This window comes from Azolla caroliniana, unplaced genomic scaffold, assembly GCF_043228905.1.
Source record: "Azolla caroliniana isolate FFs.n. ecotype wild unplaced genomic scaffold, voAzoCaro1.0.p SCAF_4, whole genome shotgun sequence".
Lineage (NCBI taxonomy): Eukaryota > Viridiplantae > Streptophyta > Polypodiopsida > Salviniales > Salviniaceae > Azolla > Azolla caroliniana.
Genome location: NW_028230439.1, coordinates 22096747 through 22114225, shown reverse-complemented (window position 1 = coordinate 22114225; position 17479 = coordinate 22096747). Strand labels below are relative to the sequence as shown.

The window sequence follows — 17479 nt, the reverse complement described above, 5'->3', positions numbered from 1 at the left end:
AGAAAGAAAGATGAAAGAAGATGATGAAGTTAATGCACAGGCGTGGAGATTAGGTCTCTCTCTCTCTCTCTCTCTCTCTCTCTCTCTCTCTCTTCATGACCCTATCTATTCCATGGTGATTGAACCTTAGGGGAGACTCTTGTTAACCCTTCCTTCTTGCTTCCAACTACCAACGGTTGGTTCCTTCACTCTACCTTTTATGCACTAGGGGACCTTGAAACTCATCCATCCCACACCATATATTGCTTGTCTTAACCATGCCTTCGCAAAGTGGCCTTAACGCTACTCGGTACTCACTCCTACAAATTCATTGCACCCCAATCGTAGACTAGGGTTGTCTCGCTATTGCATAGAATCACGACATTCATCTTCATCCAATCACCTTGATACGTGTCTCTCAATGCACAATATTTAGTCACTCATCAAGCGAATCACAACTTTTTTGAATCCAATGTCTCATGAATCAATCATGTTTGCATTAGTTTATCATGGTTTCCAATTCTATGTATAGAAGGAATCCCATGGAAATTTTATCATCTTAACTTATTTCTTGATCTTTATGAAGTATGTCAAGTCGGATGTCACAATTTGGGTGTTAATTGAGGTATGATCAGGGTGATCCCACATATTATTTCCATATCACTAATAGGTTTGATCCCACAATGTCCGAATCTTAATTCAAATCATTCTACTCACCGTACAACTAATGTTGATAAAGCAAATAAAGTGTCAATTTATGAACATTTTCATGGATATCATCATGCATTCACTCACTTTCGTATATGTTTCTACTTTCTCAGGTCCATCGAAGCATTACGAACTTGACAATGTACGACAATACGAGATAACGGTGATTCTTCATTCATAGAGCACATTGCATAAAAAAGACAAGCATTCATAATTACATCCTTGATATAATGAATACTAAAAATAATGATGATGATTGTAGTCAATTAAGCCCACTAACATTAGGTATGTGTCCAAACAACAAACTTAATGGAAATGGTGAAAGTGATCAATTAATCAATTCCAATGACAACATGATAGAGCCAACAAACATTGATGATGATAACACTTGCGATGATGGAACAAACCTCACTCTTTGCATGGCATCAAATACAAACACAAAATGTGCTCCTCTCTTTTCTAGTCTTATAAATCCAATTTCCAACCCAGTCAAAGGACCCTTCACAAGATTACAAATGTGTAATCTTAATATTAACTGGTTCAAAGAATTTCCAAATCATAGTGATCATAGCCGAACACATTTTATCTCGATAACCACCGGCTATATTGCTTACCTTGTCCCTAAACTTGGCCTTCCATCATTTCCTTTGTTTTCTATTGAAAGTCATCATTCAACTAATGACAATAGAAGTTCTCTTCATTCCAATAGATTTAGGATCAATTTGTTCATGTTATGTTTTGGCATTGCTTGCTCATTACTCTACTTGTGCTTCAACAATGCCAATAAAGAGGAAAAAGCTATCAAACCTTTCACTATGTATAGGCTACTTCCATAAGATTGTTGGCAAATCTTGTCCCTAACACTTTATACTGAAATTTTTGGAATGCTAATATCATATGATTTACAAAATAGTTTGTACAATTATTTTTAAACCTTGTTTTAATCAATGCCATATCTCGAAACTATGATTTCTTATCTCAATATAATAGTTTCATGTACATATAAATATAATATACACATTTGATGATCGCTAGTTTTTTTGCCATGCTTCTACTAAAAGTAAGAAGAATCTAAAGTAGCAATATAAAGGGTTTATGTGCATGGTCTCAACCTCAAATAATTAGTATTTCACTACATTTATCTATGATCGGATTGATAGTGTACGTTTTCTCAAACTAAATTGAATGCAACATCAAAGCCATCCAATATATGATCATGAAACTAAAACACAACATCAACGCCATTTCTAGAGTGTGAAGCCCACAACCTTAATGTTACAAGATGTCACACTAAAACCATCAAAAGCTTACTCAAATTAAAACAATTAAAAGCAACCTTTGTTGGTGACTTGAATCAGCAACCTTGATGCTACGAAAAGCATGTAAACTTTGCAAGCTCATTGATTATTTCAATTTTGGTTTGATTAAAACACTTGAATGGAGGCCTCAAGCATGCCCGAGCATCATCAAACACATGAAACCTGCCAATGCCTACATGGCAAGACACGAACGAGAGACATTGTGAAAGAGAATGTATGGGGGTGTCTCGACACTCAAATTGTGAGTCAATCTAGTAGTTCAAATGAGAGAAAATATGAAAACAATAAAAACAAAAGCAACCTCACTTTTTAAATATTACAAATAGTAGACTTAAAAGTCCTCCGAATTAACAACTATAAAGCAATGGCAACAACAAGAAGTTGGTAGCATGACCTTTCTAAGTCTCAATAGGAGGAAGTAACACTTTAACATAGAGCAAATGCAAGTAGACAAAGGGGGACTGAAGAACAATAGAAGTTGGGCGGATACTCATGGAGGAATGAAAAATTATATAGTTTGAAAGCATAACCACAATATGGCTCATTAACCCAACTTCATGGAGTATAATTGAGGAGTTGTCTGGCAAGGAAGGTCCAAGCATCCATTAAACAACTCCATGTAGGAAGTTAAATCGGACAACATCACAATACATTTGAAAAGTATGTACCGGAAGGTTGACATCTTTCCATAGTTGGGACCAAATTTCCACAAATCGAAGCAATGAGTAGAATGGTTGCACATTCTCTGTTTCCGATGTCTAACCCATGTGCGTTTTCCGGACCGATAATTCGATATAAGAGCCGACAATGCTCAAGTGTGCGCAAGTTCTATCATGTGGGGGTATCAGAAGAACTGACTCGGGCGTGTGTGCTATATATATATTGCGACCAGTTGCATGTTTGTATTGTAATTTGTATGTATAGAAAATCACAGGAGCGAGAGCCATGGTGTGTTCCAAGTCAAGCCGAGTCGGGACACATTTTCGCATGAGTCAGAGACATAGTAGGTGGCCAAAACTCGAGCCAAACAACATTTGGGCAGGGTTTCGGGCGTGGCAATGGCACGAGAGAATTCAGGGTGGCCACCCGTGATGATCTCAAGTTACCATAGTATGAAGCATACGTACCAATCTTATCATTCGCCAACATTCTTTTATCATTCGAGTATGAAAAACACCCTCGAAGTATGCTAAATTGTTTTTTTTATGGGTAAGAAAGTTAAGGTAAAAAGTGTATTTATTTATTTTTTAAACCCACAAGAATGTTTCAATAACATACGAATGTTTGGGCTAACAAATGCATTCTCAACAACATATGTCTAATGGATGGACGGGCCGGTCGATCCGATCCGTCCAATTCATGTATGTATTGATCGGACGGCTATGATTTCTCCGAAGCCGGCGGCGGGAAAAAACTCAGGCAGCCAGACCAGAACGCCTGACACAGAGAAAGAGAGAGAGAGAGAGAGAGAGAGAGAGAGAGAGCTCCCCGATTGCTGTTGATCTGCGATATGCGGCTCCGGCTATGGCTCACGAGGCCCCCCCCGGCGGCTTTGATCCTCCTCTCCCTCCTCTGCTTGGCTTCTGCGTTGATCCCTGTCTTCCTCTTGCTGCTGCGCCATCCCTCCCCGGAAACGCCGGGAGAAACGCCAGCAGAAACTATCGTCAAGCAGGCCATCGAGCAGCACAAGATCGTCATATTCTCCAAATCTTACTGTCCGTAAGTCTCCCCCCCCCATCCCTCGTTCTCATTCTTGGAGAATTAAGATTAATGCTTCCTACTTCCATCTCAATGAACGTAAGAGACTATTTTCTATTTATTTCAAAAGGCTTGAACCTCTATGCACCATAGCATAGGATTATTTCTTCCTTGAATTTTGACCTGTATATTGTGAATTTTCCGTTTGAATGAACTAATAAATCATTTTTGTGCGGCAAAAAAATCCTTAGTTTATTGAAACGGAGTTTCAGGTTGTTTAGATCGAATTCAATATATAAATCATCTTCGTTTTTATGAAGGAAGACATAATTTTCTGTTTTTGAAAGGCTATATTTTTTCTATGATGACTATGATGTTGTCTTCCAGATCCATTTCAGTGGAAAGTACGGCAATATTGTGTTTCATTTCTCACAAATAGACCTAATTTTTCATGTTAGGGCCATGTTTTATCTCCATGTGCTACACCATAGCCTTTGATCTAGTGTTATATTTAAGCAAATGCATTTGTATTGTTCCCATTAATTGATCCTCTCAAATTTCTTCATTTGTAGGTATTGCAAACGAGCCAAAGCTATTTTTAGCAAGCTGAATGAGAAGCCGTTTGTGATAGAGCTAGATCAACGAGGTTGCCATTTTTTTGTTGTATTTTCATGTATTGTTGTATGTTGTCTACACATACCTAACCGGTCTGTTGTAGTGATTTCATGGCATAGTAATTAGATAGCTTTGACTTCTATGGTATAAGGGAAGTAGCTTTACCAATGTGCATCGTCTTGACATTTTCAATATGTTTTGTCAGAGTCGAAATTCCCAATCAGAAGTTGTGAATCAGTAGAAAGTTGTTGTTTGACAAGTTTTATGGTTTTGTCTCGTTTCAATTAGTGTTATATGATATATGATATGGAAGTAAAGGTTCTGAGAGCAAGAATAAAAATTAGGATCTCCTAATTGTTGAAAATTTAAAAGCTATTTTTATGAAAATTTGGAATTTTTTCTTGTCGTTGTTTGGAGACATACAAAAGCCAGGTTGTTTCCATTGTGCAAAAATCAGTTTTTCTTTCCTTTTACCACTTTAGAGGATGGATATGATATTCAGAAAGCTGTAATGAATCTAGTGGCCAGGCGAACCGTGCCCCAAGTTTTTATTCACAAACAACATCTTGGTGGTGCTGATGGTAAGTTTTAATGGAAATGTGATGTTTTTGGCTTATTATGTCAAGAAACAAGGTCTCTCCAACTTTGAGTTGTATGGTTTAGCGTAAATGTGTTGTTTGGGCTCATTTATAATATATGTTGAGAAACAAGTTCTCTGATTGTTGGTTTAGTGTGAATTTCTTGTTTTGGCTCGTTTACAAGGTATGTTTATAAACAAGGTCTCTCTAACTTAGTTTATTCTCGTATGGTTTTAGATACACTGGAGGCTTATCAGAGTGGGAAGCTTGCTAAACTCCTTGGTAATATTGAAAATATTGTGTTATAATTCTAAGCTGTCCTAAGTAAGGAGGCTTTATTATACTTGATACATATGTTTAAAACATGATACAGTCTAGATCCATGAGCACAAGTGATTGAAATGATTAAAGTTCTAGAAGTTAGTATTTAACTGCCTTAATACATATGCAGAGATGCCAACGAAGGTGGTGGCTACATCTGTTTAAGCGAGCCGGCATGCAAGCATCAGTCAATTGAAACTTATAGAAATTACGAAGCCTTATTTGGAAGCATATTTGCTTGGAGCTAGTGTACATTGAAACATCTAGCATTCTTCGAAAGCAATTATGAAAATCTCATGATGTATTCCAGAAAATTGTTCTTTATCTCAATTATACATAACCCATTTTTTGGATAAGAATGGCAACCCCAGAGAAAAATACATTGAGAACGTACTGGAGATTCTCGTATCATGTTTATTGGGAATATGGAGCTATGGTTCAGGATGATGGGATGCTAGGAGGATTAAGGTAGATGTATTCATGATGGAAATGTGTGCACAAATTTAGAGATGAAATTCAAATGGCACAAAATGATGCCAAGAGAAGTTTTGAATGGCACAAAATGATGCACAGAGAGAGAGAGCTCTCAATACAAAGATTTGGATGATAAAAAATTATATGATGGTCTCCTTAGAGCAACCAAGGACATGTGGAAGTCTCAAGAGTGTCTTGAGGATCATATGTTCGCTTTTGTTTATAATCTCATGGAACAATCTCCAGTGTCAAAATACACAACACAATTTCTCCTTCAAACCTGTTCATGCATTACTTCATTTTTCCTTGCAAACTCTTTATGGAATAATCTCCAGTGTTGTGAAAAATAGACCATGTTTGGTATAAAAGCATATGTCAGGTTAGTATATTGATGTCAAGTTTAAACTATGGATGTTTACAATGAAGAATCGACCCATCACATTTTCATATTTTACAATTCTAGATTCAGGTAGGGACATGTAAGGGCATTACTTCCATTATGTGTCATTCATGTATCTTGCATATAATCCACATGGTCCAAGAGGGATGAATAGACAATGTAAATTCTCTTATAGCACATCTGATTTAGGTGACGGGGATGAATCGAGTATGCAAATTTTCAAATAGGAAACATACTTGATCCCAAGGAGGCTAACTTGCTTGAGGGCATCAAGGGGGAAAAAATGAAAACATTGATCCCTTTATAGTGATTAACAAAAAACTAAGGGGTTTTAACAGTTTTTTCCTGATACGAAAATTCTGAAGTCTGTTCTCACCATAAATGTTATGTATTCATGGAAAACCATGACAGGGATCAAGAAATTTGCTCAATGACTGCGGAAACAAACTGTGTGAATTGATGTGAAGCCCCATAATCATTTCTATGGCCAAGGGGTTTTGAAACATACCAAACTGACTAAGGAGTGAGAATTGTGTGCAAAAGTGGACCAGAAAAATGTGAGAGAGGAACTTTATTCTGATGTCACGATTGAGTATATACCTTCCACTTTTGCCAAATTATGGAGAAAGGGTTGAAAATGAGGATAGAAGATCATTATATTCTATGCTATGTTGGGAACAATAACATTTTGCCAAATCGTTAATAAAAGTTTTGGTATGTTGGAAGTTTGTTTTCAGCAACCTCAGTTAAATGTCGCCTGCTATAGGATCTTATAACATCTTCCCTCCCTCTATATGTACACACTAGGACAGAACTACAAACCTCATTGCCAATCTTTTAAACTCCTCATTCTTTTCATTTGAAATGTTTTAGATACACTTATTGGATCGTCTCTAGTCAACCATCATGCAACAGTGTAACTCAAAAACATATCATGAAACTAGCAGTTCAGTTAATAAGCATCATAATAAAACCCATATTAGCCCAAAAACTTGGCCACAGGAACCAAGATCAACATTCAACAAATGGTTAAGCAAGCCAATTACGGTCGGATCCTTCACCACAAGGAAATACTTGTCATGTGCTCAACAGTTTTAGATTCCACTCAGGCACTCTTCTACATTTTCCAAGGATAAAGATTGCTGTAGCACTCAATTAAAGTGAAACAAATGCGGACTTCTCAAGTTCTGTAGCACTCAATTATGCTCAAGTCATTGTGTATGTACCATCCTAAAACTTACTCTATGAACAGAGTATCTTACATTGAAAGTTGTTCATATACAGCTTGTCCTACAAAAAAGTTAATCACAAAATATATTGGTCTTGAGGAAGGTAAACAATTCATCAAATATACACAATGACTCTTTTATCTCTTGATTGTAATACCATCTGAAATATGATAATGTTCCAACCGCAAAACATCCACACCTACAAATAAAATGTTGTGCCTCCAGAAACCCACCATTCTGACTCAATATGCAATGAATTTTACGTTACAAGTGATGAATCTCAACAATGCCCCTCTCATAATGGAAAAGATAGAACAAGATTTAATATACAAAAAATGAAAGGAAGTTTGAAAAAAATAGAGACCAAAAATCCAAGAAAGCAAGATGACCCATCACCTTTGCCATTTATGAGATTTGACTCCTAATTTTACATTTTGCTCAAAGGGAAACCTGCCTTTGTAGAAGGTATAAGAAAGAAATAAGTATGGGTATTCCATTTTATACATTATCTCTGTTGAAGCTTGCGCTTTTTCTTGGCCCGGGCTCTCTCCCTTTCTTGTCTTTCTTCTTCTTCTATCAATTCTAGCTCTCGTTCATCTTCTTCTCGGGCAATCCTTGCACTGTGCACAAGTCATGTTGGAAAACGAAAATATCATCAATATGGAAAGACAAAATAGGAAATGCAAAAATATCAAAGATAAAAAAGCAAAGATCGGTCATTTTTACATGGTATTAGAAGATCCAAAAAGTATTAGAGGCAAAGGCATGAATTGCCCATTCTTCTTATAATGTTAGAAGATAGATGATGAAAATCATAAACGGCTAAAGCAAAAACTGCATAAAGTTAAATGGATAGCTACAGAGGCCAAAAAAGAAGCAATCTACATTTTTATGCAATGTTAGAATATATAAAAACACCAAGAGCATATGACAACAAATGTATAAGTTCATATAATGACAGAAGATGGCATCAAGAGCAGCAGCAACAATTGTCCAATCTCAAGTCAAGCATTAAGGGCAAAAGCATACATTGAGGAACACAGCAAAGTTTGTTACCTCCGTTTTTCTTCCATCTGGATTGTCCGAAAATCAGCCTCCATATTCCTGTCATCCTCATCATCCAAATCCCGATATTTACTAGGGTTATATCTGAAAAATAGTTAAAACATGTGAAGCCATTAGAAGTCTTCCCTGTCTCATTGCAACAGATGCATACACATGTACATGAGCAGGCATGAGCATTTGAAATATAGAAAGCATTGAAAGTCTTCACCATGTCATCATATACCCACATACATAACAATATTACAAGTATTAAGATTAATTGTGAGCACTCACCGGAACATTCTCTGGATCATGCTACTTACATCGCCCCCTTCTAAATCATCATCATCATCCACAAAGGAATCATCTTCGGATTCAATATCTCTACTTCTCTTCTGCACAGGCTTTGCAGGTGGTCTGGTGAGCTTTTGAGGCGGTCTCATTTGCTGCATGATGTATTTATTTTTAGCAATTAGACGAGACTAAAAAAGTTGGGTAGACTACCTCTCCCTCCCTCATATTAAAATAACTCTCATTAATGTGTATCCATATTCTTACTATGGCACCAATCATTGTTTTTGTTTCTTTACAAATAATGTATGACCATTTCCAATGCCATGTAAGTGGGTTACTGATATGTACTAAAAGAAGCCACCATCTTTGAAGCATTTGAAGTGCTATGCAAGTGGGAAGCATGCAAGCATGCAAGTTCCAAAAAATCCCCTTCCCCCCTTTCCATTTCCAACAGGTGCGGCAACTCTGACCTATTCGTGTCCCCCATTCATATGTGACTTTGATTCCAACTGGAGCCTACCTTCTATGGTGGCATCCATTGAGGTTGTGGAGTTAGTGGGATTTGAAACCCAGATGCAGGATAATATAAAAACATGGCTTATCACTAAGGTACAATCCTAAAACATAAAAGAGAGACCAAGGCAGAGAGAAACTAGGATCACCTGCTTTGAAGAAGCTCCAGACTGAAGAGGTCGCCTAGCATCCACATGGCCTCCACCAGACCCAGTGCGTCCAGGCACAACTACACCAGGCCTCTTTTGATCGGCCCTCAAGGTTACTACATGACTTTTGCTCCCACCAGAGGCCGAATGAGTCGGTGGAGCTTTACTCAATATTGGTCTACTAGAGGGAAATTGTTGCTTTGCAGCTGCAACTTTAGGCCCTGATGAAACTAAGCTTCTTACTTGGGCACTTACACCTGCTGAAGTACCAGGTTTCTTCGCAGCAGATAGAGAGGTAGATGAAACCGAAACTGGAGGGCGAGATTGAGGCGGCCGACCAGGCCCAGAAATCATTTTATTTGAATTTGAATGTGAACTTAATAACGAATTTTTCTTCGAAACCAGATTTGACAATGATGACGATACCACCGAAGAAGAGCTTTTGGGCTTCATGAGAGGAGGCTTCTCTGGAGGTTTAGAAGGCTTTACAATAGGTTTAATCTGCCTCTCTTGACCTTTGTGTGGTGCTGGGGGAAGATTTGGTCTTGGCATTTTAGTTGAAGAACTTGATTTGGTAAGAGGCAAACCTCTCTGAGAGATCATTCCATCGCTTTTCTTAAATTTAGTTGTATGATTTAGATTGTCCTGTTCTGTTAAGAAAATGGAAGAAATACGTCAAGTTCAAACTATGGGACATAAGTTATCACACTAAAGAAATATGAAATCCTAACCTTGTTTTCTTGAGGCTGATTCATGGACACCATTACGATGTGCACTTGTGGTTGGATGCTGATTACTTGTGGTGGGGTTCGGAGAACTTGTCGTTGGATCTTCATCTTTAAATAGGAAAGAGTAATCGCGTGCCTCCTTCAAGCGCTGCAGTCTCAATGCTGTCTGCAATTGACACTTTAATTTAGTTGAACAACATTTGAAAATACACACAAGAAACAAAGGAAGGATGTAGGGAAAATAATCAATATTCCAAAAAAGTTCAACAAATTCATAAAACATCAGAAAATGAATTTAGATAAAATGACATCTCACAGATTTGATCATATATTATAATTAGGAAAATTATTTCCAAACATCATTCGGCTTTACTTACAGACGAGGAAGGTTGGAACTCAACCGAAATCATAAAATCTAGATCATGCGTGAACAAGCTACACCATGTGAGAATGTTCAATGATATGCCTGCCTAATTGATGAAAAGTTTCAATATTTGAATTTAAGACTATTAAGGCAGTTGGAAGCTTCTGCATGTGAGAGTGTTCCATTATATGCCTGCCTAGCAGACCAACTATATGAATATTCAAATTTAAAGATATTGAGGTTGAATCTTCTTGCATAACGATATAAACCCAACCTACTTAAACATATTTTGGTTATAGGTCTATGATTATGTTCAGTTGCCAGAGCACTATCATGCACATCACAAAGTGACTGAAAAGTTACAGGAATACTTGAAAATAACAATAAATAGCCCCTATTTCATTGATTGGACCTTAGACAACAGTTTCAAGTCCATGATGATACAATCTACAAATGATCTTACATCTGCACAGTTTAATTTCTAAATTTTCGAAGTCAATTAATCCAATATGCTTGTGCAATGAGTAACATCATTAAAAATAAATAATGACTAATGATTCAGCATTTCTAGTAAACCAGAATGGCATATCAATAATTTGACGAACAATTTATTTTGATATACCTGATTGATGGGTTTCGACTGCTTCGCAGACTCTGAGACCCTTGGTTGTTGAGAACTCTTTGATGTTCCCAAATGTCCCTTATGTATTCCAACCTCGTTCTTCACAAGCTTTGCAAGTTTACTAGCTTCCTCTCTTGCTCGAGCATCCTCAATCACTCGCCTCGCTACAACTGGCTCAGACGGTCCAAAGAACGAACCATAGCTGCGTCGAAAATTACAATTACGATGGTTAGCTGATAGATACCGAAACTCCCAAAAACTTCTGCATTTGTTCAACCCACGATGTACTCCCAACCTTTTTTTAACTGCATGACAGGAAAAGAGAAAGGAAAATAACTACTAATGTAGAGTATAGAATAGATGCCTGAAGCCTTTTGAAAAATTCTGCTCCCTCAAAAGATGACATCCTTTATATGCCAAAATCACAAGGGTTTATTTCGCATTATGAGCTGGAGAATATGCTAGAGACAATGTTACATCTGCTTGTTCACCTCTGCACATACTGCTTGTAGGCCTCTACATAGAGTGAACACTCTGCACCTAGAAACTAGTCCATTGATGATATAAGAAGTGCTCAATGTATCACATGCTTTGGCCAAACATGTATTTTACAGCGATGCACAAGAAGAAAACATTAGAGATCTTGGATTTTGCATGTCATCACCCAAGCTACACTACCTTGCTTCTCAGAAAACAAGTGGACTATTCACCTCTTCTCAAATAAAAGGTGTTAATTTACAGTGAAAGACATGAGCAGATCACTATTTTGCTGCCTCATAAGTGACGACCATGCTCATGTATAGTTGAAGGAAATAGGTTTCTTTCAGGTTTCATATGCCTTTAAAATGGATATGTATTGGATACCATTGTTCTAGAATACTTAGTATACAATACATGTATGACACGAAGGCTACATATTCTAAAAGTATTCTACCCTTTTTTTAAATACTTAGATTACTTATTCTACAGATAAATTACATAGAACACATGTAAAATACATTGATTACTTCTTAAGTTATATATTTGTTTTAAAATAAAAACAATTTCTTTTATTTTTTGGAAATATTAAATACTTCTTAAATACGAATAATGCTTGGAATACATAAAACATTTTAAATGGCAGTTCTAATATGTAGAATATGTGTAGAAAATTTCAGAGAGTTCTAAAACATATTCTAAAAACAAAACAATCGTTTTATAACTATGCTAGACACAGGCGAAGAGTGAAATTGTTTGGCCTATCTTTTGGACAGAGTTTTAGAAATGGGAGTGTAAATGAGTCTCTCATTATGATGTTTTAAAATATACCATAAAGGGACACAAAACGTAACTCCACTAGAATTTTACATATTCAGGAAGAAATTTACTCTACAAAGAACGAAAAATAATAAACTACTCAAATTTCACACAATCCTTTGGCTTTGACACGAAAAGAGGCGTGAAATGATAAAGATTTAAGAGAGAAAGTAGGTCATGATAACAAATAGAGTAAACTATATATATATATATATATATATATAACACAGTACTCTTACACATGCATTGCATTCAGTTTGCAACCTACTACACTGTTAGGAACAACTTTCAATGCCATTATTTATTTTCAGTTTCTGGTTATGGATCACCAGTTCTCTTTCAGATTTCCTTTCGTGTCTTTGTCTGTAATAAATTGATTTTGGCATATAGGCCATTGTTGGAACATTGTCTTGATGTTAATAAAACAATCAGCAGAAAGCTTGTTAACTTCCAAACACATGGCCAGAGCCACAGATCTAGACTGTAGTATATCTCATATAATTTTCCCACGAATCACAAATTTTATTCACCTCAACAAGTTGGCAGTGTAAACAAACTTTGCTAAAATGAAATTACCATCCCATACAAACACCCAAAATTTTAGAAATTGAAATTACACCGGTACAGGAGTTCAATCTATAACTTTAAATAGAGATACACCCGCATATAGGTACACAAACAAAAACATACATATGAAAGCTCAGCAATCAATATGAGAGACTAGTATTATGAAAGTTAAACATAAAAGCATCTATAAAACCACATAATATATGTGTGAGAATCATGCAAGAACAAAGAGGTTGCTTTTAACATATTGCATTTTTGCCTATGCCACAGAGAAAGAACTTACTTGTCAAAAGGAAGTGGTTTCTTAGTTGATGTTGTTGAACCTCGGCCATTTTCCCTCGCTTTTCTCAATTCCTTTCTCGCGAGCTCTTTGAACCTTTCTCGGCGTCTCAGATAATCTTGACACTCTTGAGAGAAGTCTTCTTCTTCTGCATGATGTGCTGGTACTCCACCCCCATCACCATCATCTTCCTCAAATTCTTCATCCTCAAGTTCTTCTCCATCTAGAAGACTCCCATAGTCTCTATTGTCCTTGTAAAAATTCTGAGAGAAAAACCCAGCTCAAAAACGTTAATAGATGTGAAACAAAAGCCATTTTAATATACAAAAGGCTAAACAGTTCATAATTCTCAGATCATACACCTATTGTTCATGTGGCTGATGGTAAACGAAGACCAGTTTAATATACAAAAAATATCAAGCAATGCTGAATATACTATAATTTCTCAGACAAAATATGATATGTATCTTATGGTAAACTCCTGGTTCTGGGGCTAATATTCATGCTGATGTACGTAATGGTAAAACAAAGGTTATTTTAAAGTACAAAAGTTTAGACAATTCAGAACTCTAAAACCAATATTGCCGTAGAATATGTTCACGTAACTCATGGTAGTTTGCTATATGAAACATCAAGAAGGCGCACTCTGGGACCACTTATATTGTAGAAAACTCATATTATATATAGTTGATGGTAAAACGAAAGACCAGTTTATTATAAACAAAGGCTAAATTTCATGTAACTTGAACACCACATACATAAAAGCATTCAAATTGATGTAGCTGATCGTAAACAACACAGATTTGAATTTGCAAAAATATCATGAAGGGAATAACTCTGAGATAATAAATCAGTTTACTGTAGAAAAAAGGATAAATTTTATATAACTTGAAGACCGCATAAACATATAACCATTCAGGTTTATGTAGCTCATGGTAAACGACACACACTTAAACGTACAAGGACACCTAAAAAATCAGTACTCTTGAGAACGTACAACTTTTTTAAGTTTATGTAGCTAATGATAAGCACAAACCAGTTTCAGATACAGAAAACTAGACACTGTGCTTAAAAATCCTATAGAGACCATACATATTATGTAACCTTCCAAGTTTATGTATCTAATAAGCAAAAACAAATGCCAGTTTAATATACGAAATGCTAAACATTCCATATGCATGACACCACATGTACCATACCGCATTCAGGAATTACTTTTTAAACAAAAAACATATTATGCCTGCATCATCGACATAAGCTCTCTATATTTTAAAACTCTCTATCTGCGCGTTCGCTAAGTCCTCTTTGGAGAAAGAAAAAAACGAAAACCCCTAATTTTCTGTTAACTTAGAAATAGGGATACTTACTGTTCTTTCTTGCCGACCCATCAAATGGAAGGAGTATAGGGCAAAGACAATTCCGGATGCAGAAAAACGGAGCCCTAAAATAAACGGAGCAAAAAGCTCTCTGTTTCAATCAATATCAAAGCAGAGAGATAGAGAATGAAACCCTAATCTTCGGGCCGAGACGAGGGAAAAAGATGAGAGCCCAATACTGTTTCGTCGAAACGATGAGAGCCCAAATCGACGGATCAGACAGTGGTGGGGAGCAAAATCGAAGAAATTCTACTGCAAATCGTGAGTTTTTGAAGGCCAGAGAGCAAGAGGGAGAGAGAGAGAGAGAGGGGCTCTCTCCACACAAACGCCAAATATAAAAGAAAAGAAAGAAAGAATAGCATTCCTTCATAGAAGAAGAAGAAGAAGAAGAAGAAGAAAGGAAGAGGAAGAAAAAATAACACTCCCTTTGCATGTGTGTAATATAAACACACACATTGACACTTAGGTCCCTCTTAAATGTTGTTAAATCATATATCTTGTGTCGGGATCGCAATCTATCGAGAGATAGAGAGACCAATTCTTAACAATTGGAAAGCAAAAGCACGCGAAGAATGAGCACACATTACCGAAACAGAACGATGCCAGTACAAGCACAACTCGATCTTATGCCTAATTTGTACGACATCCCATCAAGTATCGATTGTTCGGGCTTGTGCATTGTACCCTATGTTAGGAATATGTCCCTCCTATGGGAGGAGCCGACAGTCAAAGACAAGGTGTAGCCGACTGGTCGTCCTGAGGGCTGACAGTTGATGACAAGGAGGAGTCGACAGTGTAATAAGTGATCCAAGTCGAAGACACAACCGACTAGTCGGCCCGGCCAGGTGGTCAACGACAAGGCTGATTAATCGGGCCAACTGGACAGTCGACATAGGAGTCAGCTAGTTGAAACAACTACATAGTTGATCAGCCGAGCTGATTAGCAGTTGTTAGTGTTATTGTCAGATAATAATATTACTAAACATATTTGTAAATAGCTCATAATGTGTTTAAGTATAAATACACTTAAGGCAAACATAGATGTAGAATAGCAAAAAAAAAAGTGTAGAGCACAGCTATGTTGTGTGTGTGTGTGTGTGTGTGTGTGTGTGTGTGAGAGAGAGAGAGAGAGAGAGTGGCGGTAGAGTTCAACGAACTTGGCAAAAACCCTAAGTGGTTATCCTCTGAGTATCAAAGAAGAGTTGTAACCGTTTTCTTGTATTCTCTGTTGTATAGTGGAGCTTTGTTCCCATTGTTTTCCCTGGTTAGGGTTTCCACGTAAAATTGTGTGCATAGTGAATTGGTTCATCTGTTGTTTTTCTATTTCTGAGTCGTGTATTTCTGCACACCTTCCATTGAGAGAGATTTACGATCCCATCTCGTCAACCTAGAGTCTTTGTACTCTATGTTCTATCATGTTAAGCACACATTTGATGAGGCAAAACATGAGGATGATGTTGGTTTATAAATATGAAGTTGTGCACGATCATGTGATGGTTAGTGAAAATGGGCCAATGTAACAAGTGATCAATGTAGTTAGGGATTGTTACATACATAATCATGTGAAAAGAGAGAGAACCATGCCCTGGATTTTGTGTCCAACCCATATCAATCCAAGTTAGCATGGACACTAAGTCATCCATGTGCTATGGACCTCTTCTCTTGTTAATTGTGTGTGTGAACATAAAGGAGTTTGCTATGTTTATTGATTATATATGGGTAGGCTAAGGTTGATAACTCATAGAATTGCACATGCATAGTTATGATTGCATGATGGATAGTAAATGGGGTAGAAAATCAATACACACCTGCTATGTCATGTCTAAATGTGAGTGGGTGTGTATGGCTTTCTCACTGAGATAAAGACTCCATATTTGTCAATGTTCTAATACATTTTGTGTGATTTTATTTCAACCTTGGTGCACATCATCTAAGTCATTCCTACATGGTGGATGAATATGTGTTTCTGGAGTATATGTGGATGATTTGATATTGATTCCATTAAAATGATGGTTTTAATTGTAAACATTATTCCTTGTATGACAATTGCTTCTATTTGGTTAGTATATTATATTGACCAATTGCACTTTGTGACCCATTGCAACACTAAGGCTTCAATTCTTATAAGATTACATTATGTTTGTAACAACCATTGTGTTGGGAATTCCATTAGCAATCTTGTGTCACTTGGCATACAACTATTGAATTGTGTGTGGTGAACTAGCATGTATCACTTATAGGTCCTTCCATGATAACGAGTTATGATTCATTCTTATATGATATTAGTTAATTGTGCTTATGGTCCAATGTAGGTTAGAGGTTTCATTCTTATAAGCCTACACCATGCCTACAAAATTAGTTGCATGGGCCATTTTGTTTACATATTTTGTCATTTGATGTACAACTCTTGAAGCATATGTGGTAAATGAGCATATATCCTTTATGAACAACCAAGTGACTCCATATATTTGTGGATATTTTGACATTAGATTTGATGATTGTGTTTTTCTTTTCTAAATGAAAGTTTGAGTCATGCCTTCGTATCTCAAACAATAACTAAGTCAGAAACTTTGTGATTTTGTAAAATTGCATATGAGTATTGTAAAGTATTAGATATTTAGTTATAAAAGGTATATTTTACGAACAAACGAATCCACTTCACTTCATACGTGGCATTTGTCAAGAGTTGGATTCGATCCTAATGTGATTCTGAGCCATGTTTCTAACCACATGCCATCATATATGATTAGACTTTGATCTATAAAATCACATGTAGATAAAATCTGTTGTATGTGATGGTACATCACATCTATTGTAGAATAACCAATGTTATTGATATGTAGTTTCTGGTTTCGAATTGATGAATGGGCCAAAGGTTTTCCCAAATTTGAGCATTGTATATTGTCATAATTGCAATGAGCATTA

The 17479-nt window shown here is 36.6% G+C and overlaps 2 protein-coding genes across 3 annotated transcripts; one reads left to right on the top strand and one right to left on the bottom strand.

Moving 5' to 3' along the window:
- Positions 1 to 3495: 3495 nt before the first annotated feature.
- Positions 3496 to 5662, top strand: LOC147865425 (glutaredoxin-C8-like). Its single transcript, XM_087318229.1, has 5 exons — positions 3496 to 3725; positions 4277 to 4350; positions 4802 to 4900; positions 5135 to 5179; positions 5349 to 5662. The coding sequence occupies exons 1-5, from the start codon at positions 3517 to 3519 to the stop codon at positions 5381 to 5383; spliced, it is 462 nt and encodes a 153-aa protein (XP_087174355.1). The 5' UTR covers positions 3496 to 3516; the 3' UTR covers positions 5384 to 5662.
- A 1935-nt stretch (positions 5663 to 7597) lies between these two features.
- Positions 7598 to 14873, bottom strand: LOC147865424 (uncharacterized). 2 transcript variants are annotated; one of them, XM_087318227.1, is made up of 9 exons: positions 14734 to 14873; positions 14546 to 14619; positions 13182 to 13441; positions 11036 to 11237; positions 10053 to 10215; positions 9322 to 9971; positions 8660 to 8811; positions 8378 to 8470; positions 7598 to 7941 (listed from the first exon to the last, which is right to left on the bottom strand). In XM_087318227.1, the coding sequence occupies exons 2-9, from the start codon at positions 14564 to 14566 to the stop codon at positions 7827 to 7829; spliced, it is 1656 nt and encodes a 551-aa protein (XP_087174353.1). In that variant the 5' UTR covers positions 14567 to 14619; positions 14734 to 14873; the 3' UTR covers positions 7598 to 7826. The 2 variants fall into 2 exon arrangements, with proteins under 2 accessions (XP_087174353.1, XP_087174354.1); XM_087318228.1 differs by lacking the exons at positions 14546 to 14619; positions 14734 to 14873 and having other exon boundaries at positions 11036 to 11340; positions 13182 to 13382.
- Between the last annotated feature and the right edge of the window lie 2606 nt (positions 14874 to 17479).

Excerpts from the sequence above, each read along its gene's own strand:
- LOC147865425 (XM_087318229.1), top strand. The coding sequence starts at position 3,517 with ATGCGGCTCCGGCTATGGCTCACGAGGCCCCCCCCGGCGGCTTTGATC. Across the intron at positions 4,351-4,801 it reads GATAGAGCTAGATCAACGAG|AGGATGGATATGATATTCAG; the intron begins GTTGCCATTTTT and ends TTACCACTTTAG. Across the intron at positions 5,180-5,348 it reads GAAGCTTGCTAAACTCCTTG|AGATGCCAACGAAGGTGGTG; the intron begins GTAATATTGAAA and ends ATACATATGCAG.
- LOC147865424 (XM_087318227.1), bottom strand. The coding sequence starts at position 14,566 with ATGGGTCGGCAAGAAAGAACA. Across the intron at positions 10,216-11,035 it reads AGTCGAAACCCATCAATCAG|ACAGCATTGAGACTGCAGCG; the intron begins GTATATCAAAAT and ends TGTCAATTGCAG. Across the intron at positions 9,972-10,052 it reads ATCAGCCTCAAGAAAACAAG|AACAGGACAATCTAAATCAT; the intron begins GTTAGGATTTCA and ends TTTTCTTAACAG.